Raw genomic sequence first — 27,556 nt, forward strand, 5'->3', positions numbered from 1 at the left:
CATTGCATTATTGTGCCGACTCCAAATTACCTTAGGATTTATTTTGGTTCCTTTACACATTTACGTGAATTTACCATTTCTCAAAATGAATAAGATTAGTTGTATTGCTTCTGATGACTTACTTTGTGTTCCCTTTCAAATACAATGTAATACAGAACTAAAGTCTATAAAGTTAAGAATGTTCATTCTTTATAAAAACAAAAATACAAAATTATAATCTTCCACATATACCCCCCCCCCCCCCCATGTCTTCTTATGCCGAATCCAATCACCAGTATTTCAGTATGTGCAATCATTTAAAGCAACTAACTCTTGGTAATCTTATCACTTAATTTCTTCTTCATGTAATCTGTTATACATCTCGGGCCCTGGTTGTATGTCAGGGACAGTCAGGACTTTCTCTGTGGCCATGCGGGCTAGCTATGGGAGAACAGTGACTGAAGTCAAAATGGTTGACAAGCGGCCAACTGAGCCAAGCCCTACAGAGCTGCTATGACCTCATTCTGTGTCTCTGCTCCATCAGCTCCACTCACTGACCCCGAGAGAGGAGAGGGGTACAGAGGGGAGATGCTTCCCTCTGCTGGACACAAGGAGAACTGCAGTTTTTATACAGGGGGCCAGTAACTTGCCCTGAGTTCCAATCCCCATACTATCGTCTATTTAGTATGGTAGAATTTTTTTTTATGATGTCCCGATTCTTGTGGCCAGATTTAGTATGGTTAGAAATACCCGGATGTCTACTACATCCGGCCGAGATTTTAAGGGTTGAAAACAGCATCCTATTTGGGCGACTCTGACCCACAATCTTATACTCTTTAATAACTCAGACCATCAAGATAACACCATATATGAAAAAGTTCTCAGTAGGCATTATGAAAAATATACAGGAAGAAACAGTTGTTTTTAAATTACATTTTATTCATTTTTTTGAACATGTCCAATGTATATGCTCATAGCAAAACTACGGGTACAGGTTAAAATCTCACAACATAGACAGAGGATGTTTGTAGTTTTGACTGCTGTAATGAGTCATCTTTAGGAGATAAAAAAAATAAAGTAGTTTGACTTTTGTCAGAAGGAGGGTTACACATTTAAAGCTGTGGATTCATCAGAATTGAAGGACATCTGTTCAAAGTCAGCGACAATATTAAAAGTTCCATTCCATGTACTTTATTCAGCTCTAACCCACAACTAAATGTATGTGTATAATGTCGAAGAAGCCTGTATTTGGGACACAAACCACAAATAAACGCTTGTTTTATTGGAAGGTGAAAATCGTGTGAGGAATAAAGTTTGGGTCTGCCGAGCAAGAATAAATAAACAGCTTGTGTGTAAAGCCCAAACAGGCTGCAGCCAGCGCCTTAAAGAGGAGCACACAGTGGACACAACGTCATCAAGGTGCTTTCATAATGTAAAAGGAATGAACAGAGACAACCAGCAAAAAACTTTTTAAACTAAAAAGTTTACATAATATTGTGCTTTTAACATTTTCTCCCACCAACCATCATAAAAATACACCATAAAAGCATGCTCCAGTTCCATACATCCAGGCACCCACCCCACCCCCTTCCCTCCCTCCCCCCACCCATGGGAGTCTGTACAGGCTTGCAATTTTCCTCTCATGGGTGAGAAACATCACACGGATCCCAACCCACATCCCGCTTAGCCATACACAAACACATGAGAGCTACATGTAAACAGCACATATACTGTACCCACCAATCTCAGAGATGCAAAGAACTCAAAATTAAAAGCGCTTTTTAAAGGGCAATTACACTGTGGTACACATCAAATCTACCCATGTCGCACCAAAACAAAAAGCAAAGAAAACTTTCCCATCAGATTTTTTTATTTTATTATTATTTTTCAAAAACTGTATTCAAGGAGGGCGGCTCTACAGTCTCTCACTAGAGAAAACATTCACTGAGCGTGCCTATCTCACACAACTATATATATATATACTGTATTTAAATGTATATGTATATTTACAGGCAGAGTAGCAATCTAAGTAGTAACACATCCACTTCCTTGTTCCCTTGATCTCGTGCTAAATGCTAGATGGCACCAGGTTTGTCTGAAGGTGCATTAGTGACAACTGGAAGCTGAGACCGATCTCTTTTAGTGATGTTGGCAGCATTTTTTTAACACTGAGTTTTCCATAAAATTCAGTGAAATAAAAAATCTTCTCATCATGCAAGCGATAAATACAGAATAATATATCAAAAAAATGTGTCATTGTTATTGTACATAATTCGATTGAGAAATAAAATGTTACATTTCGAAGTAGAGTAGACTTTTATTTTCAAACAATCACATACGGTATCTCATACACATATATTATTCTACTATTTCTCAAATTACATTTGGTTTCAACAAGTGAAGGCAGAATGGATAAACAAGATCATGTTTTACTTGAGATCTTTTCAAGGATACATCTTTACTAAATCGAGCAGGTTACAGTTATGAAGGTGAGAAAGGAGAAGTGTTTACGCCCTAATCTGTCCTCTTTAGCTCAAATCTGGCCCAGCTCCCAGTTGTCATGATTGCCTCAGCACTGCCACCATCACCCACTGCACAGCCAACTTGCTGTCACATACTCTGAATAGATTTGCTCTTAGAATATTTCTTATCATGTGTTCCCTCGTCATTAAAAAAAGCCCAAATAAAGCAGTCACCCCAAAACAAACTCGATTAGTTCAAACCCAAAACATTTGAACCAATGATTCCATATTAAGAGGGGGGGGGATTTATACCAACACCAACCCTGGGAGCCCTGAGGATGAGGGAGGGGGGAGGGGGGGCATGCGGTGGGGGAGAGTAGGTGACGTCTTATATCTTCTTTTCGTTTGATGGTTCCTGTCGGAGAGAGAAGCAGTGCGTCTTTAAGGGCTTTGAATGGTTTCTTGTTCTACAACTCAAAACAGGTCGACTCGCATGTTATGTTTTAAGTATCCTGTCATAATTAAAAGAAGTTTGAAAATTGTAATCATGTTATACACGCAGCCTGAGCGCCCACATGGGTCACATACAATCTACAAATGCACGAGAGAACTTGTTTAAAGTCCATTTGCCAGAAAAACCTAAGTTTACCTTCTAATCTAATGTATTTATTTACGGTAAATAAATGCACCTTCATCTGTTTGTAATGACGTATACAGTAGCTGCATCTAACCCACATTTTAACCACAAGGGGGCACCAGTTCATCTGATTAAAAAGAATCAGGTTGTTAGAAAGGAGTTGTACCTTACTTCCCAACCAACGGCGTCATATTAAATCTGTGTGATTTTATAGCATAATAATAGTGGTTAGGTTTATAAATGAATCTCTATAACTGTAACACTGTAAAAGAATGTGTGTTTTGTTATTGTGCCCATTTCTTTATATGAATGGAGACCCAGCATCATTCAAAATTAAACCTAATTCCATCTACAAGCCAACATGTGCTGCTCTACATGTTTTTTTTTTGCTCTTACTTTAAAGGCCTACTTCACCGGTGGGAATATGAAGGTGTATTGAATTCTGAGATCCTATGTAGTATAAATGAGCAAAAAAATGAAAAGGCAGATAGAGTGTTTTATGGTCTCACTGTCTAACCCTACATTTCTCTTACTGTGACATCACAGTAAGAGAAATGTATCTGCCTTTTCTCAGGCTAGGATGAACAAATTTCAATTTGTTTTGCTCATGTATACTACATAGGATCTCAGAATTCAATACACCTTCATATTCCAACCGGTGAAGTAGGCCTTTAAGTTTAAATGTGTGTTAGGCTAAGGTCTTAAACACTGTCAGAAACCCCTTTTAAAAATGCGATGCTGTGTCAGTGTTGAATGTAGAGCGACTGTCGCACCACTCGGCAGGGACAGAATTTTGCGTGGGGCCTCAGTGCCCGATGTCACAAACACAAACTTCTCTCCCACCAAAATCCTCCACGACTAACAAAAATGTCCTTGTGTACATGTACTAATTGTATTGCATTTTGTACCTTAACATTTTTTTTTCCCTGGTCAAGTTCCCGTCCTCCTTAAATCATGTTGAACCATAGTAGATTGTCTCCAACTGTTATCTCTTCTGTTCTCTCTATCCAGTATTTACCTGTGTGATCATCTATCCCGTCTTCTGGTAGGTGAAGGTCCTGCTTTCTCTGGGAGAGCTGATTTTAGCCTCGTAGTCGTCGCTCAGCAGACGAAGCATAGGGTACCGGTTAGTGAAGCTACTGCTGTACTCACACACACATGGAAAGAGAGAGAGATGTTTAGTTATCGTTTGAACAGACAGATTTGTAATGCAATCTAGTGGGATGATCTGCTGTCATGCTGTACCTAGTGTTGACGGTGGTCTTGCTGACGTTTTTGTTGCTGGAGCTCCAAGAACTCTTCTCTGTCCTCAGCCTTCTCAGCTCCTGGTGGTCATGAAAAGTCAAAGAGTCAGCAGAGTTAATACAAGGAATACATTAGTAGATAGGTACTGTATAATGCAGTTCACAAAAACAATTGATCTGAATGTATCTTCTTTGTTATTTGGTATCGTCTTAAACTACCGTAATTTTCGGACTATAAGCCGCGACTTTTTCCCCATTTTTCGACCCTGTTATTACACAGCACAGTATGTTCTTTAGCTAGTATTGCTCTACATGGTAACACTTGAATACGTTATGCAAATATGCAACTTGTTTGTTGAAATGTTAATAAATGGGAGCTTCCTCAAGCAGCCATCTCTTTCCCGACAATCCCCAAAAACTCTTACATATGGTAACATTATAACACCTGCGGTTTATAGTCCAGTGTGGCTTATAGTGCGGAAAATACGGTATATACTATGCTAGATATCAATATTTCCTTGGCAATGTACGTGTCTGTCAAGTATCAAAAGTGATAGCTTTTAATTGTGCATTTGCAATTTTAAGACTGTTTTGTATTTCGCCATTATGGCTTCTTCTGCAAAGTTTTTTGTTTGCAGTGTCTTTATTTCATTGCTGATGCAACAAACCTGGCTGTTGCTCTTTGCCTGTGTGTTAGTGTGGGAAACTAGAACAGAATGTTTGTCTTGCCAGCACCCTGAGGTGACGGAGACATTCCTGAGGTAGAATGAATCAACAGCTCCCTTCAGTTGGTGCTGCGCTGCAGTGTGCACAAAGACACAAAGCGGGCCAGAATGCAGTCGGACCCGAAAGGTGACAAACTACGCAATGAAATAAAGATGGCACCCAGCTGGCTTAAGCCTTCATGGATTATACACCTTGTCCCAGGTGACAGACACTTTCTTTCTGCACAACAGATCTCACAAACACCGTAAAGTGTGGCTTTGAGGATATCCAGGTTTATCACTACTTGGGTCTTAGTTTTTTTTAATAAATATATATGCAATCTTGATGTTCAATTCAAATAGATAACACATTTCACAAGTCCTTTACTTGATTTTTTTACTATACTTAAATAATTGGAGACAAATGGCTGTCAAAATACCTACAGAAAAATTAAATGTTATGTTAAAAATTGGGTAACACTTTTTTCCTCTCAGCAAATTGAACTACAGGGGCTAGTGATATGCCGGTCCTCACCCTATGCGACTCAAGACAGAAGTCTTCAGATTCATATTTTACAGTAAAAGGATGCTTAGTTATCATAAAGAACCCAATTCTCTTGATTCTCAATGCGCTTTATATATCGCTATCATTGAACCAGGATCAGTGTATGGGTGTTATGTTACAGACCTCTTCCTGTGTGGTGATGGTTGTTTGACGTTTATCCAGCGTGGCAAGCAGCTCTGAGATCTTCAGCTTTAGAGTTTGGTCTGAGGAAGACTGCTGGCTGGACTGGGACTGGAACGTTGACATCTCGGACTGAAGGAGGACGGAGAAAGACGAGGGACAAAAAAAATAACTTGTGAAAAATGTTTACAGTACAGCTGTTGTTACAAGTGTTAGCACGCTAACTAGCACTGCACATAAAGTGATGTCATCACTGACGCAGGTAAATCAAAGTAAGTTATCTATTTATATTATTTCCATCTGCAATAGGTCATCTGTCCAATAATTCAACTGCACAAATAAATCAATGTTTATATTGCTGCATATTATTATTGATATGTATTTGTTTACACTGTATTTATAAGAATAACAAATTTCCGATTTTTGTACATTTTACATATTTCATATATTCTAGTAATTTCTATATATATTTTAGTTATTTCCAGTGCTAACATTGTGCATATTGTTTATCTTGTATTACTTTTGTTAGACTTTTTAATTGTTAAGCTATATATCGTAGCATAAAGTGCATGTTCTTTTACACTTGCATACTTCTTGTATATATTTCTAAATTGGAGCTGTAACTAACCAAACGTCCCCCCCTGGGAATCAATATAGTATTTTTTTTAATTCTGATTGTGAAAATGTTGACCAGATGACGGCCCTATTCGAAATTCCCAAGACCTCCCAAGTATCTAAATCTCATACGGCAAGGGAGCAGTGAATGTCTGAAGCAGAATGAATGGCCTTGTATCCAGTGTTGTTGTTAAATTCTCACCCTCAGTCTGGCTATCTCTGCGTCTTTCTCTCGTCTCAAAGCGTCCAGTTGATCCTTGAACTGACGTGACAGCGCGTCTGTCTGGGCGAGCATGTCCGACTTGCTGCTGCCCTGGCTGGCCAGCTATAGGACGGATGGACAAGGAAGAAAGACAGTCATCAGTTAACATATAGCCCACCTCCTAACTGTTAACTCTTCGTTTTTTGGTACATCCTCACCAAGATTTAAAAAGGTACAGTGTGAAATATCAAAGTATTTTTGGCGTAATCTAGTGTTGAAAGTTGAAGATTGCAATGTTGCATGTCTACCCCTCCCATGAGGGGAATTTAAAGAAGCTACGGTGGCCTTCAAGGACAATAAACTAGATACTCCACTACTGCCTCGAGTCTTTCCACAATATCAAGTGTTTCCAAATGACAGTGGATGCCAACAGCTCCAGACATTCCCATTATCTAGACTGCGCATGACAGACTCAACTCACTTTTATGAATATTTTTCATTATTGACTTTCTAACACAAAAACGTCAATCCTTTTATTATATACAACCTTCTATTGGAATCCTCATTCAGATTGATGTGTCATGAAGAAAAAACCGCTGGCTTGTAAATTAATAATAATAATAATAATTAATGAATAATAATAATTGATTGGATTTATATAGCGCTTTATTTCGATGTTGTTGACTCAAAGCGCTTTACAGGGTTCCAGGTTCAATTCGTTCACACACAGTCATACCGGTGGTGGTAAACTACGATAGTAGCCACAGCTGCCCTGGGGCAGACTGACGGAAGCAAGGCTGCCATTCCGCGCCATCGGCCCCTCCGACCACCACCTCAAACATACAGCAATCATACACATTCACACAAGGCAAGGTGGGTGACGTGTCTTGCCCAAGGACACAACAACCATGACACAGGTGGCCCCGGGCGGGGATCGAACCGCCAACCCTTGGATCGTTGGCCAACCCGCTTAACCACATGAGCCACAGTCGCCCCTAAAAAACTTGATATGTAACCGCAGTTAATGATTTAAAAGCTAAACGGTTTGAACTGCAGGCTACTTGCACCTGCAGCTGCACCTTGTTGCCAAACCCTTGATAAACACATGTTTTGATTGCGTAAGTATATTTAGTCAATAGGAGAAATAAAATAAACTTTAAATACAGTTTGGCATGTCAAAAAGCTTTATGTTCCCCCATTACAAGTGGCCAAGTCCACTGGCTATAAGTTATTCTTAGGATTAAATCAATGTTTTGTGATATGAATTGTCCAGATAGATGTATTTCATGGACAGGTACACCAACTGTCCAAAGTGTGTGTGTGTGTGTGCTACCTGTTGTTTGAGCATGTTGTTCTCGTTCTCCAGCGCCCTCAGCCTCCCCTCCAGATCCTGCATCATGAACTCATGTGATGAGCTGGAGCTCTGGCTGGATGAGAGCTGGCTCTCCAGGTTGCGCTGGGCTGCACTGGACTCCTTCAGGGACATCTGGAGAGGGACAAGACACACAAAATGAACATATGACAGAATATAATAGATTTGTGTATAGATAACTATAAATAATTACTTTCTTTACAGTGTAAAATTGAAGCTTGCCTGCAAGTCGCTGTGGTCAATCATAAAGCACATACATCTTCAGTGACATCATCAATTCTGTAATCAGTAACTTTACAGACCACACACACACACACACACACACACACACACACACACACACACACACACACACACACACACACACACACACACACACACACACACACAGTGGTGCACTGTACCTGGAGCTGTCTGTTGTTTTCTCTTACTGCCTCCAGTAGCAGGTCGTACTGCTGAGCCTGGTCTGCTTTGAAGCTCAGGTCTCTCTCCAAAGAGTCTTTCTCCATCTCCAGACGCTGCAAAACACATACAAACCACAGTCATGGCTTCAAGTGAACAGCAATACATCGGCATATTTCATTTTTCTAAGAGGGCCAGTCACATATTTCCTGTGCATTCTTCTAAGATAAAACTACTTAGCATCTTGCAGCTAGCAGTAATGTTTGTCCTCTTACCCTCAGGTCTTCAGACATGCGCAGCAGCTCCTCTCTCAGACTGCTGAAGGTGGACAGCAGCAGACGCATGCTCTTATCTGCAACTAGACGAGTCTGACAGAGAACACACACAGAAAGGTCCATTAAGGGTTACAGCGTCATAATAAAACATTTCAATTTAAATTCAGTTTGCTAAATAGGCCTATAAGTCCTTCAGAAATCAGTGACATAAATGCAACAAAAGATATTAAAGGCCAAAAGTTAAAATAAAAAGTGCATAGCTTGCAGAATGTTTAGATGACATTAGATTAATGAAAAACGTTGTGTTACTGACCTGCAGCAGGTAGCGGATTTGTTGTTTGGTCAGCTCACTGGATCCTTTGGGAAGCAGCGACTCCACCTCATCTTTCTCACACTGAACACACACACACACACACACACACATAGAAACAAATGAATAAAACTGCCCAATGGAAAATAAAGGATAAGATGATGAATCATTTTACACTTTTCAATTCATAATTCATCGTAATATCATGTATGTAATGGAACCAACATTTTGGTCCTTAAAATTGACATAGAGAAGTAATATCTGCATCATTAAAATAAAACAAATATTTGCTATTTGATCTAGTAAATATGTTTTACTGTAAAAACTGTATTATGTTACATATCACCTCTTAGTGTTTTTGTATATTTTTCTTAGTAAAATTGTCAATTAATTCCAGGTTATAGGTGGACTTTGTTCTGGGAGGATGTTGTGTCTGCTGATCTGTGACACACCAGATTCATTTATCAGATGTTTGTGTGATGCAGGTTCATTTCTCACCTTGTAGTCATTGCTGGGATCCAGCTGGTGCTTCCTGTAACACACACACACACACACACACAAACACACACAAAGGAAAGACAAACAATGAGAACGGCAGCATGACAGGAGCAAACGGGGGTGTGTATGTGAGTCGGAGAGAGAAAAGGAGGGGAGAAAAGAAAGTTACATTGTGTGTGTGTGTGTGTGTTTACAGGGTGAATACGACCCTCATAGTTTCCCACAGTGACTCACAAGCCTTTCTTTCAGTCGTGAGGGCTTTAACGAGACACTGAGACAGAGGAGTGTGTGTGTGTGTGTGTGTGTGTGTGCGTGTGTGTGTGTGTGTGCGCTACACATTCATTCAAATTCAAATTGTGAGGACAAAAACATTTCTCTTTGTCACATTAAAGTTACTCCCCTCTGTTGTAGGGACCAGCATTTGGGCAGCAGAAGGTATTTGTTTGGAGGTTAATACATTACTTATTGGGCTGAGGGTATGGTTTTATTTCCTGTATTCCAAATCCAAAAGTTGAATCACTGTTTCTCATTGAGGTGCTCTTGGCACAGAGGAAGAAGATGTATCATGCTTTAAAACATTTGTTGGTTGGATCAGTGCATTTCTGGTTTTGATCTTTTAATGGGATTTTGTTGACAATAAGAAACACTCGATATTGATTTCAAAACATATAGCCCGGCTATGATTATAAGTTAAGACATACACATGTATTAAACACAGGCATCTTAGCTGGGCGATGTCATTAGTGGCTGACAGAGGGGTGAAAAGTTGAAGGGCGATTTATAATTTATAGTTTTTCTCTCTGTCTTTCACTCTCTCTCTCACACACACACACACATACATACACACACACACACACACACACACACTTTAAAATGACACCACATGAATCACCTGGGTGAACCTGCATGTCTGGGTCTGACTTGTATCTCGCCCTCATGTTCTGCGTCAGAACACTGGACCTAACAGTTCATGTCACCATCCCTTTGTCCCACCCAGGTTTCCAGTAAAGACTTATAGGAGATGCAACAAGTGAGGAATGACTACCAAAACTGACCCAAAAATGTCATTAACACTGTACCATAACAACTTTAACTTTTTAACAAGAGTGTGCGTGGGTGGGTGTGTGCGTGCGTGGGTGGAAGAAAAGTGTGAGAAGTTACCAGGGAAAGAAAACAACCAAAACTCTTTGCCTTTGACCTGTTGGAGCACGCTGCTCACGATACTAGACCAAGCTGCCATGACGATATCCCCAACAGCTCATGTCTAGTCATCTACTAACCGATATGCCTGAATAATAAAACCAGACTGAATGAAAGTTTGTGGCAGTGATGGAAGGATCCGTGTCTCAACTTTAGACATTATATGATTCATGGACCGGCGTATGTGTGTGTGTGTGTATACAGGGTGAATACGACCCTCAAAGTTTCCAACAGTGACTCACAAGCCTTTCTTTCAGTCATGCTTTAACGAGACACTGAGACAGAGGACTGTGTGTGTGTGTGTGTGTGTGTGTGCGCTATGTATCCATTCGTGATGCCTAAAGAAATTGCACATGTGTATGCACTTACTGTCCGCGGATCTTGGAGACGTGATCGAAGATGCAGGAGTGGATGTCTACGTTCTTCCTGTAGACTTCAGCCAGCAGCTCGCCAAAGTAACGCGGGTCCATCTTCTCAGGCAGGTGCATTTCCTTCAGGTCGGTCGTCATGTCTCCATAACTTGACGATGTGTTCTGTGATATGGTGGTGGTGATCACAGTCTCATCCACCACAACTTGCTGGTCCCCATTCTCTTCATCTTCCTCTTCTGCCTCGGATTCATCCTCCCCGTCTACTTCTGTCTGGAAGAAACAGAGCAGAGAGAGAGATTTGTAAATACTGTGTGTGTGTGTGTACATTGGTTATTCATTTTGTCTCTTAGAATAAAAACAGTGAGAAAATACATTTAAAAAACATATATTTTAGTTTGCAGTGTTATGTCTATCTATGTTAAGGATAGCCATAGCAGAGGGCACAACTTAGTTCTTGTAGCCATTTTTATTTTTTATTTTTTTGAGTGAAGTGGGTTCATTGTAGATCTGACTGGGTTGCCTTTTTTTTGTGAAGCAGTTACAACGTTCCTGCAGCTTGGTTTGTTTGCTGCCTGTGATTTTCCCGCCCTGGTTAACCACCTGGATTGGCTTGTTTCTGTGTTTCACTGGGTGGTTGCCATAACAAGAGACACTGTTGATGCGTTGCTACTGTAACTGTAGTGAAGATTTTTCACTTTTCAAAAGTTAAGATTGGCTGTTTGGCATTATTGTTCCCAGTGTCTGCTGGATTAAAACAAGTTGTGGAAGACATGAAAACAGACACAAGTCAAAGCCTTGATAGTGATATACTAGATCAGACACAATTAAAAGTGACATATTATGCTAATGTGTATTTCTGGTGTCTCCTTAAAGCATTTTTTTTTTAATAGTTTATTGATAAAAAAATCCATTATTTTTCTCACAATGCCCATTTCTTCATCACCTAGTTCCAGCCTTTTTCACCCTCTGTCTGAAACGCTCTGTTTTTACAGCCTAGCCTAGCCTGCTCTGATTGGCCACATCCACATGGTGGGGCTACCGTGGAGCCCAATATGCTAATACTGCAAATTGTTGCATTATGCTTATTTGAACAGTGTGCAGACACCAAAATACCCCAATATGTGTACACAATACCATGAAAAAGTCAATGCTTTATAATAATTCCACTTCAATTTTGCGCAAGTAAGTCCAAACTATGCTACATCTGTATGTGTTTAAAATGAATCCGCTCACAAATGAATGAATTTGTTAGTAGTAGAAGTAATTAGTAGTAGAAACGTTCATTTACTTTTGGCCAACTAACATTTTCAAAATTAAAAATCGCCTCAGATGACCTAAGGGATGACTACTGAGGTCCCAGGAACCCCAGCTGCAATCCTACACAGTCCAGACAGTGCTCACATGCTGCAGCCACTCTAAACAGACCCATCTCTCTCTCCCTCCTTCCATCCCTCCCTCCCTCTCTCTCACCCTCCCTCCTGTTTATCTACATGTAGCAACAGAGTGGAGTCAAACACTTGTTGCATAACCTGTTATCCAACGTCACGCTGATCTGAGCTGCTGTGTGTGCTCTTTTACACAGAGAGCACTTTCACTCTCTGCAAACACCAGTCACTCACTCACACTATTTGTTTGTCCGCACCAACATGATGTATTTAGTTTGTCTCGTCTCCATTCAAATTTTCGTCTATTTTTAAAGTCATGTTTAACTTGTTGAAATGTTTTGCAAATACTATCTTCTCAGTCCCTCTCACCAGAGCTTGAGGATCAACTTGTAGCAAAAATACAATAAGTCTGTCATCGTGAGCTTTTCAGCAGAGAGTGAGTGTAATTCAACCCAATACTGAATATTTCATGTAGATTGGCACCTCTTTTTCTGACAGTCTTGTTTTGGATAACAATGTATTATTATGTAGGTCATGTACACTCTCCACAGCATTGTAAATGAGAGCTCGATCGCAATGAACTATCTATATTAAAAAAAAGTTTGAATGAATGGATAATAGACTGAGCCTTTCGGCCTGGTGTAACCCCTGGAGTGTAAAATGTATTCAAAAGGTGCTGCTTTTTTTCCTGGTAGGGTGTGTAACATTACAGGGCCCTCGTCCCTACCTGCTCTTATAAAATGCCATAAATCATTAGTGTTGGTGGAAGTGAGTATAATTATGAGTCGCTACGAGAGTCCATGATTGGAGCCAATAATATTTCTGCCAAACTTGCTTATCAGAATGAAAAGTCAGGTGAATTAATTTTCCGCATGAAAAACCAGAGCTCCTGTGTCCCAGCATGCACCTGCTTCAACTGATAGTGAGTGAGTCCTTAGTCCTAACTTGTACTTACTTTGTGCTTTAGGGTTCCATAATACAATTGCATTAAAAGGTATACTCTATTTACAATATAACTTTGGGCGTGTCAGCGAAGTGAACATTTTGGAAGGTATATTCTCATTACTGAATAAAAACACTGGAACACTGTTTGAAGTTAGAAAGCTATCTGAAAAGTTAATGTTTCGCTGTCACCGTTTACAGCAGCAGGGCCCACAGTCTGGTTTACAAAAATAGTCTAGTCTGACATTTAGTTCAAGGTGTCTCAAAATACACATATATTTTTTAATGATGATATTAGCATTTTTCAATACTAAAAATAACATGCAGAGAAAAAAGGTTTTGTGAACTAACTGCAGTCGCTGCGTACGTAAACAAATCCCCCTGTCTTGAAACTGCATTTAACCTTAACTTACCTTTAATGTTAAGTTTAATTTCCCTTCAGATATACTCACTGTCAATAATGGCTACAGTACAATAACCTCATACTCTGTGTGATATGGAAATGTCTACTTGATAGATTACTTTCATGAGGAAGAGATGTGGGGTGGATTTCAAAGAGAAACCGAGTAGGCTAGGAACATTTTGTCTGTTGCCATGCCACGTTCTTAAATATCCAAACTGTGTCTGTATAGTACACAGGAGTACAGTGGTCTAGTCAGATTCCACATGAGCCTGAGGGAAGATTTTGGAAGCAGGGTTTTTTCCCAGCCGGAGAAGTTTACACTATTGTGCAACTGGAGGGCCACCAAAACCAACAAGAAGCCCACATAGCACCTCTTATATCATGTCAGACACTGTGTGGCTTCTTGTATTGAGTCTGGTTGTGATGGGAAAATGCTAAATATTTTGTGGTTCAAGCATTTTTTTTTTTTTTTTTTTTTTTAGATATTTTTGGGGCATTTTTATGATGATTGATAGTGCAGAGAGACAGAGGTGAAATGGGGCAGAGAGGGGAGTGACATGCAGAGAACAACCGCAGGCGGGAATCGAACCCGGGTCTGCTGCTGGGCCCGGCCCGGGTGGGGGACGCCCTATCAACTGAGCTAAGGGCGCCCCCGGTTCAAGCATTTCTGAGTGCACTTCCTACAGCTACCTACCACAGCAGAACTAATGGGAGAAAGCCTCAAACATAATAACATTCCTACCAGGAAACAATGGAGAAAAAAACTCAAGGAAACTCAACAGAAGAGAAGGACAACACAGGCAGTGAGGGTGGCTGAAAAGACCTGAAAGATCGCAGGTTTGATTTCAGCACTGGAAAACCCAAACAAGCTCAGTTATTGTATTGTTACTGTGACTGGTGCCATACAGCTTAGTGGGGCAAGGACATGAACCAACACTAGATAGAGGCTGTTAGCGATTCGACTCCTGCAGGGAACCCATTTACGTTTGTATGGACAAATGGGTAAAAAATGGAAAAAATAAATATTGGGAATTTCGCAACATGAATAAAAATTAACATTGACTATTTTAAATCCAGTCTTCACTCTTCCATAACCTGAATAACATAACAGTGAGTCAAACTAAACATAATACAGATATGAGTACAACTAAATTAATTAAAAAATACACCTGTTCCCACGCGGCTCATCCTTCAAGACACCGACTGATCTCAATGCTATCATTTGATCTCTGAGGTTCAAGTTTTTAAAAAAACAAATAAGTTTTGCATATCTCCCACTGACAGCCCGATAAAGACCAACCATTGATTGACGAGTATGATGAAGTACATATTTCAGGTCCTATAAATCTCACACCTGTGGAGTTATTAAAAACACAGATCCATCTCTCATAACACAGTGTTTGAATAAGGGCTTGGTACTAAAACAAGTGGCTCAGATGACACACTATAGTCTGGTATCTGGCTATAGTGTGAAGTTGTAAAGTCAAACCCGGTACACCTGCATTTTGGTTTATGACCCTCTGCATATCTCAAGTACCAAAGGCCGGCACTTGTAAGAGTTTTATGTCATAAAACACAGAATTTCTGAGCGTGCCAAAGCAAGAATGATGAGGATGAGTTGACAGTACGTGTGTGTGTATGTATGTATGTATGTGGGGTGTGTCTCAGGGCTGCAGGGCTGTGGCTGCTAAGGTGACATGCCTCTCATTCCAGTAGAGAGAGGGAGAGCAGAGACGACTGACAGACAGACCTGAAGCTATCTGACATATGTATACATCAGTAATCCGGAAAAGTAATCCCTTCTTCAAACAGCAGAAATGTCAAAAGAGAATCCACCAAACAGTGCATATGACTCAACAAAATGCCTTCTGTGGATGAATTGGTGAGAGACTGCACTCCAGAATCGGCTTTAGCAACAAAGAAATGATTTTCTAGATAAGCTCGTAAACACAGTGTAGTTATCAGTAGCGATGTCACCCACCTTCAATAATAATCACTGACTTGAAGTTCAATTTCAGGGTTCTTGAGAATGCATCAGGTCGAGTGTGACACAGTGCAATGCGCCGCTAACCTGCGGACGCTAAATTCCAGGGATCCACTACAAACCTGAGATCATACCACTGTGCAGAATGTGTGGTGGGATGACAGCAACTGTATGATGAGAGGTTATTAGGTTAGAGTTACAGTATGTGTGTGTGTGTGTATGTCTGTGTCTGTCTGTCTGTTTGTCTGTTTATCTTTGTATGGCAAACTGACCTAGATAAGTGTGGGAGTGCAGATAGCAAGATAAGATTTCCATCTTATAAAATCATTTCTGTCTAAAATTAGTCAGAGAAATCCTTCTTATTTTCTTAAGAAACTGTGAAATAAATGTCCCTTTTGCTACACATTATATTTCTTCTCCCTGTCTGGAGGCCAATCCTGTAAATGTAATGAAGGACATGTGTTCTCTAAGATAAATCGCTTATTTTGAAAAGCGGCACATTCCTGTTTCAAATACAGAAAAAGTGCCTTCAGCATCGGAAGCCGAATGTTGTGGTTTCACTTCTGCAGGCTGTGAAAGAGCCAGTAACCCAAGATTTAACTCAATACGTTACATCACCTCTTCACCATGTGAGGTCCTCCAGTGTGTGTGTGTTTGTTGTGTGTGTGTGTGTGTGCGTGTGTGCATGTGTGTGTGTGGTGATGTAGGTCAGTGTATTATCCAGGACAGTGTTTGACCGAGAAACTCTAGCAGTTGTTATTGGAGAGAGAGAGAGAGGAGTCACTTTACCACAGCCTCTTTGTGCAGATGTATGTGTGTCTTTGTGTGTGCACACTGCTAATCATCTCTTGCTTTGCTTTAGTATGATGGTGGATACAAAAAAGAACGCAGTAAGAGAAATAAAAAAAAATTAAAAATCCTAAAATGAATGATATATGACGTCATCATATTTAGGACAGTGTAACTGGTATCAACCTTTAGCGTAAACAGTTAGAAATAACATCTGAAACATGGACAGGTTTGTCTGCAGCACCTGGCCAAAACACATATCAGCACCAATCCTTCAACAAGTGCAAGTTAAGTAAACAAATACTGATAATCTTTCTCCGAAGCAGTGATGCAACATTAGATTAAATCTCGACAGAAGATTTCACATGCAGCGGATTTTGTACAGACGTTTGTTTTATATACGTTTGTTTTGGCTATTTGAGTCAAGCGGGAAGGGCATTTATGTATTTGTATTTTTCGGTGATGAAAGCCCAAGCAAAGCCATTGATACAGTTATGTAAAACTCACAAACACAGATTGTGTAATAACTGTTTATGTTCGAAATAGATTGAGTCGTTAATCATGGTAATTAAACTGTCTAACGGCTGGTCATAAATGTTTCACTTTTGTTTTTACTCAGCAACAAGTAGCGCAATGTAAAACCAGCGCAATATCATTATCCTGAAGTAGTTTTTGGAAGCAGCTCAGCAGACCTACTGTACGTCATCCTCTATCTCTACTCGCTCTCTATATTCATTCAGAATATACAGAAAAGAATTAGGCTTGTGATGAGTACGAAACATATCACATATAAAAATACCTCCAATCAACAAATATGCAGCAGAATGTCAACATAATAGTTTGAAAAATGTATGAGCAGCTTAACAAAACCCTGCATAGCTTACTGTTTTGTTCGGTCTTACATCACACTTAGAGAACAATGCCCATCGTAAAAACCAAAACCCCAAGTCGTTGACTGACAACTTCACAACTACTGAAAGTCAAACTATTCTTTCCAGCATTCCTTGCACGTAAACAAATGTTACACAATGCTTTGTTTAGCATTCATTTAAAATGGCAGTCATGTTTTGCTCTAACTTTCACATGGTTTAAGAGTTATTGCTCCAACTTTATTTAATCAAACTGTTTCACTGGGCTTGACATAGTCTGAATAGTTGCAAATGGAACAATGGACCTAACAAGCATAAAGTCAGCAGATTCCAACAATCAACAAACTGCTCCTTGCAAAGATAATGCAGCTTAATATGAAAGTGATGTTGGGACTGGATAGTTAATTGAAGACAAAATGACAACTCTGACCACCGCCAAGTCAAACTTTCACAATTAAAAAAGTTAAAACCACACTTCACCATGAAAACATTCTCAATACAAAAGCATGTGCGGATACAAACTGTGAGGGTATACTGTAACTCAGTCAAACCCCCAGCAGCCTGACTGCAGCAGAATCATCAACAGACAGGGGGGCGCCCTTAGCTCAGTTGGTAGGGCGTCCCCCCCCATGGGCCTCGGCCAGCAGCGGACCCGGGTTCGATTCCAGCCCGCGGTCGTTCTCTGCATGTCACTCCCCTCTCTGCCCCATTTCAACTCTGTCTCTACACTATCAATAAAAAGCATAAAACATGCCAAAAAATATCTTTAAAGAATAAAAAATAAATCATCAACAGACAGCAGAGCAGATGGCGTATAAGAAATATACAAATTACGTTTAGGTGTATGAATCTGAACGACTGAGCTAAATCAACAGTGTGAGTATACGTGTGAAGGTTCTACATGAGCAACTTTTAACAAATCACAAACAAGCATTGGCAAGTTTTAAGCTGACTGTGTAGAAAAACACAAACCGGTTTATACCAGGAATTTTGTTGACACCGTAATAAAATATTAAAAAAAAAACAATTCTTAAGATAACTACTGGTGCAAAGATATTTCCTCCACAATGGCAGTGAAACAAAAAAAAAAACACGCACCACAAGATTTATGAACGGTCTCTACCCCAAAGCATGTAGCTTATTGAACTCTAAACTGAAAGCAAACTCCAAACATTCCAGCTGCAATGTGCATTTATGTATCATTATGTGCAAATAGTATCTATGCACACTTTGTCTACCATTTTAACTTCATAACATTGGCAATGTGTGAAAGAGTAGTATATGATACAAATGCTGGTTCATTTTTATGATGAGTAAAATGTGAGTATGACTGAATGAAATTTCTTATACATTTTTATTCCAGCCCGGTCCTCGAGTGCACCTGAATGTAGTTGTTTTGTACAATGACAATAATGAATTTTATTTAAAAAAAGTTACAAATCAAACCCTGACATCATCCAGATTTTTTTTTCGGGTCGAGAGAAAGCACATGTTAGTCATATCCATTTAATTGAAATAGAATAATTTCTTAACTGACACTGAGAGATACTGCATAGATTCTGTCATACTTAAAGTGACAAACATTGCGTCCCGTTTGACGTTAGTGCCTCATCACATTGTGACGCCTTTCCTTCGCTGGCCTGTAATTAAGGCGACATACTTCACATACCATATAGTGGTGAGAAAAAAAGCCCTCTGAACAACAGAGCTGAGCTAAATGTTATTTTTTTAAAGGAGCACTGAAGCAGTAACTTAATCTGTCAAATACAGCCACACTCCCGCAATTCTTGTAACAGTTTCAACTGGATTCAAACACTCAAAAGTCATTCTCGATGTTGCAGATAAGCAGGAAGAGAGGATATACCATTAAAAAACGAAGACAAATAAGCAAACATGTCTGTCAACAACCATCCACTAAACCTGTCATCTCCTCTAGCTTTTCTCTCAGAGCACTGTCTATGGTTTTGACCTCCGACCCATTCCACACTTATTGTTTATACGGCGTCAAGTATTTGACAAGTAAAATGTCTCCGAGCTAGACAGGGACAAACAGCCATGTGTGATCTTTGAACACACCATTCTAAAACAATGGCATTTAAGTGCTGCTAAAATAGCCTTCACTCTTCTGGTTTTCCACCTTTTTAGCTTCCAATAGGCCCCAGGTGCATTCGGAAGGTCCAACACTGATGTGAAGCAATAAGGCCCGACTCAAGTTAAGAGGTGAAACCACCAGTTTAGTAATTGGTTAGTTGAAAATGTATGAACTTATTTGATAAATCGCCACATCTTTTCCATTATCCAACAAATCTCTGGTTCCCGTTTCTCCAATGTAATAATTTTCTGCTTTTTCCTTGACGTTATTTAAAAATTAATATTGTTGTGTTTCATAATGCTGGTTTGATGGAACAAAGCATGTGACAATTCAAAATTGTCTTGAACATTGACATGCTTTGACATTACATCATTTTAGGGGTTGGTAAATTTCAACAAGCATTGTACACTATTGTATGACATTTTAAAAGACTACAAGAACCATCTATTAATAGAGCAACTGATCCATCATGGAGTTGCTACTGCTAGTTTTCTTAAAGGTGTTAAATGGGATGCAGGCCAGTCACGTTCTCTCTTTCACACCACACTGGTAAAATAAATATTCTTTATGGACTTGGCTTAGGGGCCACACCATGTTGAAACAGTAGAAATGTCTTCCGCAAACTATTGACACGAAGATGAAAACACTCTGCTGTCTAACATATTGATGCATGCTGTAGAGTTCGGATTCCCTTCTTTGTACCTAAGGGGCATAGCACTTTTTTTTAAAGAGCCTAAGAACAAAAACATTTACAGGGATGTGGCTGTATTGGGCAAATGCAAAGTTGAGTAACTGACTTATGAAACAGTTGTTCTGTTTGTTGCTGGTACCGTTTTAATATTTTTTAATGGAGGGCATCAAAGATAACATAATCTTTTGAACAGTTTTTTAATATGCGGTATCCATATTTCACTGCACCCCAATTACTATTCCGTCAGGTAATTGAAGGTTGTGGCTCCGACCTGTACATACCTGCAAAGTTCGGCTTACAGCTGCAGGCAAAAGCTACTGATGTAACCATAATATAAAGGCATGTGTCAACCAATCACGTTAGAGGGCTGATTGACTGTGATGGCGTGTCACCGTTTAGTTAGATAAAAAAAAGATAAGAAAATAGTTGACAGAGACTTGGCTCATGTGTGCAAGGAGGTTAAATCATTTAATGTAGGTGGTAGGGTTATTCAAAACTAGCCCTCAAAATCTGTCATGTTCGTGAGAGAGTTTTTAGCACACAATCTAATGCTTTTCAGTCTAGTATTTTTTGTATATTTCACTGATGATAATTTGTCTCTACATAACACATTGGGTTTGAGATGAATCAGTTAATAGGAGCAGGTTGCAGGTTGTTAGTTTTACCACACCCTCCACTGATCCTCAATGTGAATCAGCCACGGTGTGTTAGTTTGGGCAAAATGGTTGTCATGTTGTCAAAAGACCATGAACAGGGGCTCAAGTCTAATTACACGAGAACAACTTTACAGTGTTCTCACATTAGTTGTAGGATTTTGAATGTTCATCTTAATGTGATTTTGCCATTCTTTTGTCGGAATTTGAATTTCTTGACATTAATTAACGTTAAAGGTAGGCATAGATTTAAAAAAAATCTGTCCTGTGCCAAACTCAGTGACACTACATCATGCAGTTTGCAGGTGTCAATACAGTTTACACCTGTCATCGTTTTTACAACAACAACAACATAAGGTACTTATCACGACAGAGCCGTCAAAGTTGTGATTGCCGCGGGTTGCGTTACATAACATCAATTATTTCTCTTGCACTTGTTTTTGACCTTTACTTTAAAAGTGCCATGACATTATGAAGGAGACAACCCTGTCAATTTAAAAAATATTTCCAAAAAGGGCAAGAGCACACCGCTAGTACCGTAACACAGTGAATAGAATCAAAATCTCAGCATGGGCACGTCCAGAACTGGTGCTGCACTGCAACTTAATTTGGCCTTTGATGAATACACTTCATATGACAACCTTGAATTAAAATTAAAAAATTAATTAAATAAAATCATAAAAGGTGGAGAGAAACACTTCTTCTGCACTCCAATAGGAGCACACCGAGGGTGTGGCCGCCGTTTCTCCCTAAAAACCAGTTTCGTCTGACTTTGCCCTCCTCAAACAATTAAAAGATTAAAAGAAAGATTACCGTGTGAAGCCTGCCAACCCAAATTATTTTCTAAAATATGCAGCTGACACAAGACTGAGGACAAACTGAGCTAGTTGGAGCGAGAAAAATTAAACAGGCAGCGCTGTCTCCAGCACACACTATGCAGATAGTAGACGTGAGTGTGATTACGCAAAAAAGCGTAAAAATGTAAAGGCTGCCCGCTTCATCTTTTACTTTATAAATTCCTTCTAAGTCCCTCAGGTTAGAGATAATATCTTCCAAAAATTGAGAGCAACAGGTTCAAGTAAGGAAAACTGCCTTCCAGCTAAAATACATATGTGGGACACTGAAAAGAACTGTACAAAACCTGACCAGACTTGAACTAGATGCAACCAGTTACAGCTCAGGAAAAAACACAGAAAAAGGAGTTCTACAAACGGATACACTGCAGAAAGGATATGTTCATTCATTCATTTGTAAATCCCCAACCAACCAGCCATTTGTAACATCTAAGATGAAAACATTGGCTAATTTTCTCAGCTTTAGAAAGCTCTAAAAACTTTGAAGGCAGACACTTGAAAAGGTTGTGTTTCAAGGCCAAACATGCCAATATGTAATTACTTTTCAACTTTTGCAGGCCATGCCAACAGACAGGCTACATCAAAAGCGCCGCATCACGTCGAAGAGAACCTCCCTGTATTGACAACAGCAATAAACATGACGCTGCAAGTTCAAATCAACAGGAATGCCACACACCCCACTGCAAAGGCCTCTGGGTAGTGGCCGGTGAGGGCGGACGGACACACCCCAAGTTAACACACCCACCCTGAGAGTGAGTGGTTTTGTCAGTGTGTTGCGACAGTTGCTTGCTGTGTCTAAAGATTAAGAACAAAGTGTTGTTTGTAAGAGTGTGAATGTGGAGACAGGGCGTAGCACACACAAAGAGAGCATGCGTGTGTTTTTTTCTGCTACTGCACTTTCCCATGTTGAGGGTTGATGGGTGTGTCTGCACCACAGCCAACAGATGGGACTCCACACACCCCCGTCGGCATTTTTTCCTGCTTTTTTATTTTTTTCAATTCGTAGAAACAGCTGCATGTTCTACCGAAAGATCTAACTGTCCTTTATTTGACGACTTGGCACAAAGGCACAAACCACACTGTACGCTTTGATTTTTACCGAAATTGCGAACTCAAGACACTGGGATTTTCATCATATGGTTCGATTATTATATCCTTGTATTCTTGTCGTATCGGACTGCGTTATATTCAGATGTGTTACTAATCTTCTGCTTCTATGTAGATATGCAGGACAAAAACTTACCTCTTAATAAGATGTACATTATTTCAGTTTAACAGCAGCTTTAACCATGAGCTCAATAAGAAACGAATGAATTAACATTCAATACATTCCTACAGATAGGATTTTAGATCAGCGCTATTGCTTTAAATAGATTGTAAAGGTGTGTCCACAGTAACGTGGCCTTTTAAGTGTTTAACCAGATCTTGGTAGTGAAACTAAATGGTTTTTTGCAACACCCAAGAATGAGTCTGTAGTACCAAGCATTAAAAAAAAAAAGTTCTCTATGAAAAGTCTGCTCCAATTCTTAACTTCTTTACTCATTCTTTTAAATTGGTCTTAAGTGTTACATTAAAAAAACAGGATTTCTCTCTTAATTTCTTTTATCACGGTGAGTGGTTTTCAGGCAGTGGGATTCCCTGCAACTTGTCGAAGCAAGTTACACGCTCATTTGCTTGGGAGTATGTTGAGTTTGGCAAGTTCAATGACTTCAGGTGTCTGTCTGTGGGGTCTTCACTTCAAGTTAGAATACATATGATCGTTAAAAATGTAATATTTAATTTTCTACATTTGAGCATGTTTTCATTAACGTTATCACAAACACACAAAAACATACACACTCACAGTGAAGTTGATGAGAAAAAAACTGAACAAATCTAAATCAATCCAAGACTTAACAAGGCCTTCGCTCCAGTGGGTTTATACAAGGTGAAGGATGCATTCTTGTGTGGTTGCCGAGGGCTTTTACTAAGAAGGAGGATTGCATGCAAAGAGGGAATTTGTAGTTTTGTCTATAGTGTTTGTGTGCATGCGTGCGTGCATGTTGTGTATGCCTGTACGTTTGTGCCTGTGTGTGTGTGTGTGTGTGTGTCTGAGCCTGTGTGTGCGTGTGAGAGTGAATGTGTGTGTGTGCGTGCGTGCGTGTGTGTGTGTGTGTGGGCGTAACTGTGTGTGCATGCATGTGTGTGTGTGTTCATGCGTGCGTGCGTGTGTGTGCGTGTCTTGCCTCCTCCTCAGCCGGACCAGACGCGAGGCTAAAGGCAATTGAAGACTCCCCGCTGATGCTCTGATACAACAGACAACGGAGGGAGAGAAGAACAAAAGAGCGCAAGAATTGAACAAATAAATAAATAACACCACAGACCTCGGACGACTAAACAGAGTGGTTATCTTCCAACGGAGTCATCACTTAGAGTCAACTGTGATTTGACTGCTGTGAGGACTCACTTGACTTGAAACAGATTAGACCTGATACAATCCCAGAAGAACAAGAATTTTTGTATGTATAATGTATTTTTGGCCCTTATGTTTGACCTATGGCCATCAGTTTGCACTTAGGACTTAAAGGCCTACTTCACCGGTTGGAATATGAACCCTACATTTCTCTTTCTGTGACATCACAGAAAGAGAAATGTAGGGTTAGACAGTGAGACCATAAAACACTCTTTCTGCCTTTTCTCAGGCTGGGATGATCCGATTTAATTTTTTTTTTGCACATTTATACTTCATAGGATCTCCGAGTTCAATACGCCTTCATATTCCAACCGGTGAAGTAGGCCTTTAACTCGGATGGCTTCGAGATCACACTTGACCTTGAACAGTTTTCAATGACTTGAGCCTTTGGTTTTTTCTTGAGTGACAAAAACTAGGATTACTTCAGATTTCAGGGACTTCAGTGAGATTTGTCTTAAATCACTTGTTTTGAAAAAGTACGGTGTGAAGCTCGAGGCACTGATAAAGAACATTTCAAAAGCAACACAGTTATCATTGAAAACAACGTTCAGTCAATAATCGATTGATTGAGGTTATTGATTTACAAATATATAAACAACTTAATCCCAATAATTGATAGTTTTCTCTTAATCTACAGATAGTTACAGACCACAGGGACATTTGAACTGGAATCCCTATTTACTCAGTTGTGGATTATAGAAAAAAAAAATCACGTCTTCACTAGTTTTCAACAGTGCGGTAAGGTGTATATTGTCTCCCCAGAAGTCTGTTCATTTTGTACAGTTTAAATATGAGAATAACACCTGCAGTGTATAACCTCTTATAAATGCATTCTGATTGAGCAGAGGTGATCCAACCAGGTGGAAGAATGTGTTTGTCTTCAAATGAAAGGGTGTGCCACATCAGACCGAGGGTGTGGCACCACTTCTCTATCAAACACACAACATGCATTTAGCTCAACTCACACTGCAGAGTGAACTTGAATTAGTAAATGATCACAATAACCAGCAGGCTAAAAAATCTAGGTCCAAAGTGAATTATGTGATAAGGAGTAAAGTAGAAAGAATATGTTTTATCATAGAGGAAAAGGCCTAGAGCAGAGACAATCCCAAGGTTAAAGGCCAAAGCATTCGGGAAGTGATTATGTATCAGAGCAAGAAAGAGTTAGCGGGTGCAGGATTATACTGGTATCTGGTAAAAAAAAAAAAAGTCATGGAAGAGTCAGATAAACCAGAGCCACATACGAGAATGTGACTAACACGGAATGATGCAGCGCAGATTGTTTTAATGGGTAGGGCCGTACAATGAATGATGCCACATTACAACTTGGCAGTGACACACCGTATATTTATCATTGAGTCAACAGGCAAAAGGAGCAAGAGTTTCTTAATCCTTTTAGTGAATGTGAGCTTCTCACTACAGCTCGCTCTGTCGGTGTGCAGATTATGGCAAAAACAGGATTTTTTTTTTTGCACTTTAAAACCAGATTAAAAGGAAGTGAAATGTTTGATACCCATGCACAAGCCAATACAGGTACATCCGCTTCCGTACCATTTCCAGAAAATGAACTGCACTATGTGCAAACCATGCAGCAGCAGCAGAAGCCATGCAAGAATCCAAACAGGCAATCAACGTCAACATATGATTCTGGACAGCTGCAGAAAACGGATACATTTTGGTCAGTATCTAAAAAGTGTTAAGGTGTGATATCCAGCCCTAAAGCAGTTTCTCTAGATGTTCAAAGTGCAATCAGCAAAACACAAAACATGCATTTCAGCCAGTGTCCTAAAACTAAAAAGAGGAGTTAAAATATATACTCCAATATTCTTTATTGTAAAGTCTTCCATTATCTCAGTCTACTGTCCATCTCGTTCACCTATTTACCCCTGACCGCATGCTGTGGAACTTCAAAGCTCAGTGTCAGAATTTATAAGTCATCGCTATGTGGGAAACATGCTGACACTGCTCTGACGGCTTCATGTAGCCTACAGCACGCAACTCAAACTGATTGTGACTGACAAACTAATGAACTATAAAACCATCACTGACATACAGTGTGTGTGTGTGTGTGTGTGTGTGTGTGTGTGTGTGTGTGTGTGTGTGTGTGTGTGTGTGTGTGTGTGTGTGTGTGTGTGTGTGTGTGTGTGTGTGATCTCTCACATCATAATCTTCAGTTAGACTTTAGTTCATTACCAGTTGTAAAGCTCTGACTCACCAGTCAGTGAGGTATTCCCTGTCATTGGTAAACCTTTATACTGTATGTGACAATTCTTGGTCTCCTCCCTTACAACATATGTGGTCTTATCAGTCTTTCATATAGCCTAACTTAATAAATAACAATAGGTCTAAATAACAAGAATAAAAGTAAACTTCAAATTCATCTCTCGGAGCAGGTGTTGAAATTAACTCATACATTGTCTGAATTGTCTTTAGATTAAATCGTCTAGATGTTTTGATAGGGCTAGGCTATAATTTTTTTTCACACTTTACGGCAGGATAATAGTCTATAACAATGTTGTTAGGCTAACAGCTCATCCTCCCTCCTAAAAAGGTTGGGGCTCATGCACTCACCTCGTCCACCTGTGTGGTCGTCTGATTGAACACGGAGTCGGACTCGTGGCTGCTGACACTGACGCGCGGCAAGGTCTGCAGGTATACCGGGGACAACATCTGCTGTTGCGGCTGCTGCATAATGTAGAAGGACTGCTGCTGCTGGGCTTGTTGTATCGGGATGAACTGTTGCTGCTGTTGTATCGGGATTAAGTGTTGCTGTTGTTGGATCGGGATGTATGACTGTTGCTGTTGAATCGGATAGTAACAAGCCTGCTGCTGGACGCTCTGCATGTTGCCCTGCATTGGAACCAGGTACCGCACCGTCTCGTAGTTACCGCCGTTCAACGCGTAAGGCAACGGGGACACGGACTCGGCCGAGATCGTTATGTTGGACGTCAAGGGCTCCGGGGAGGCGGACACGGCATTCACGGCATTCGTGGTGTGGTAAGTCGTCGTCCTAGTTGACGTCTGGTGGTGGCCTGAATGGACAGACATCTTGCTGGTGGACCGGTTTGGTTCAGACCCTCAACAGAAAATAACCAAAAGAGTAGACTAAGAACGACAGCAGAAAGTGTAAAGTTTTTTTCTCAGAGCGGATGATAAGCCGCGCAGGTCCCTCAGGTTGTTGTTGAGCTGTGGCGCAGCGGAGAGGTGATCACCGCCCCTTGAGTTAACTTCCTCGTCTGCTGGAGAGAGGAAAGTCCGGATAGAGAAGTCCCGAACTACTCTGGGAGGCGCTACTGCTCCACTGTATAGCCTTTATGCAAATGATGTTGCATAGGCTACTCTTCTGTGACTGTGCGCCAGGAGGAAGGAGGGTTCAATAGAAAATGTTGGTGGTATGCCAAAATGGGGTCTTCCTTTAAAAAATAATAATGATATAAGAATATTCAGGAAATGAAGCTTAGTAATTGTTTAATAAATATAATAGAT

At 40.1% G+C, this 27,556-nt stretch overlaps 1 protein-coding gene across 2 annotated transcripts; it reads right to left on the minus strand.

Annotated features, from left to right (window-relative positions):
- Window positions 1–1,591: 1,591 nt before the first annotated feature.
- Window positions 1,592–27,338, minus strand: pof1b (POF1B actin binding protein). 2 transcript variants are annotated; one of them, XM_080040587.1, is made up of 13 exons: window positions 26,642–27,338; window positions 23,844–23,903; window positions 10,955–11,226; window positions 9,386–9,419; window positions 8,891–8,971; window positions 8,578–8,670; window positions 8,305–8,418; window positions 7,862–8,014; window positions 6,529–6,651; window positions 5,715–5,843; window positions 4,324–4,403; window positions 4,097–4,220; window positions 1,592–2,856 (listed from the first exon to the last, which is right to left on the minus strand). In XM_080040587.1, exons 1-12 carry the CDS (start codon window positions 27,116–27,118, stop codon window positions 4,109–4,111), a joined length of 1,728 nt encoding a protein of 575 aa, XP_079896713.1. In that variant the 5' UTR covers window positions 27,119–27,338; the 3' UTR covers window positions 1,592–2,856; window positions 4,097–4,108. The 2 variants fall into 2 exon arrangements, with proteins under 2 accessions (XP_079896713.1, XP_079896714.1); XM_080040588.1 differs by lacking the exon at window positions 23,844–23,903 and having other exon boundaries at window positions 26,642–27,336.
- Window positions 27,339–27,556: the final 218 nt, after the last annotated feature.

This window comes from Ammodytes marinus (assembly GCF_949987685.1).
Source record: "Ammodytes marinus genome assembly, chromosome: 14".
Lineage (NCBI taxonomy): Eukaryota > Metazoa > Chordata > Actinopteri > Uranoscopiformes > Ammodytidae > Ammodytes > Ammodytes marinus.

Bases quoted from the DNA above. Each gene is read 5' to 3' on its own strand.
- pof1b (XM_080040587.1), bottom strand. From the start codon at position 27,118: ATGTCTGTCCATTCAGGCCACCACCAGACGTCAACTAGGACGACGACT. The intron at 8,015-8,304 runs GTACAGTGCACC...GTCCCTCTCCAG, and splicing joins AAAACAACAGACAGCTCCAG to ATGTCCCTGAAGGAGTCCAG. The intron at 4,221-4,323 runs GTACAGCATGAC...GTGTGAGTACAG, and splicing joins AAGACCACCGTCAACACTAG to CAGTAGCTTCACTAACCGGT.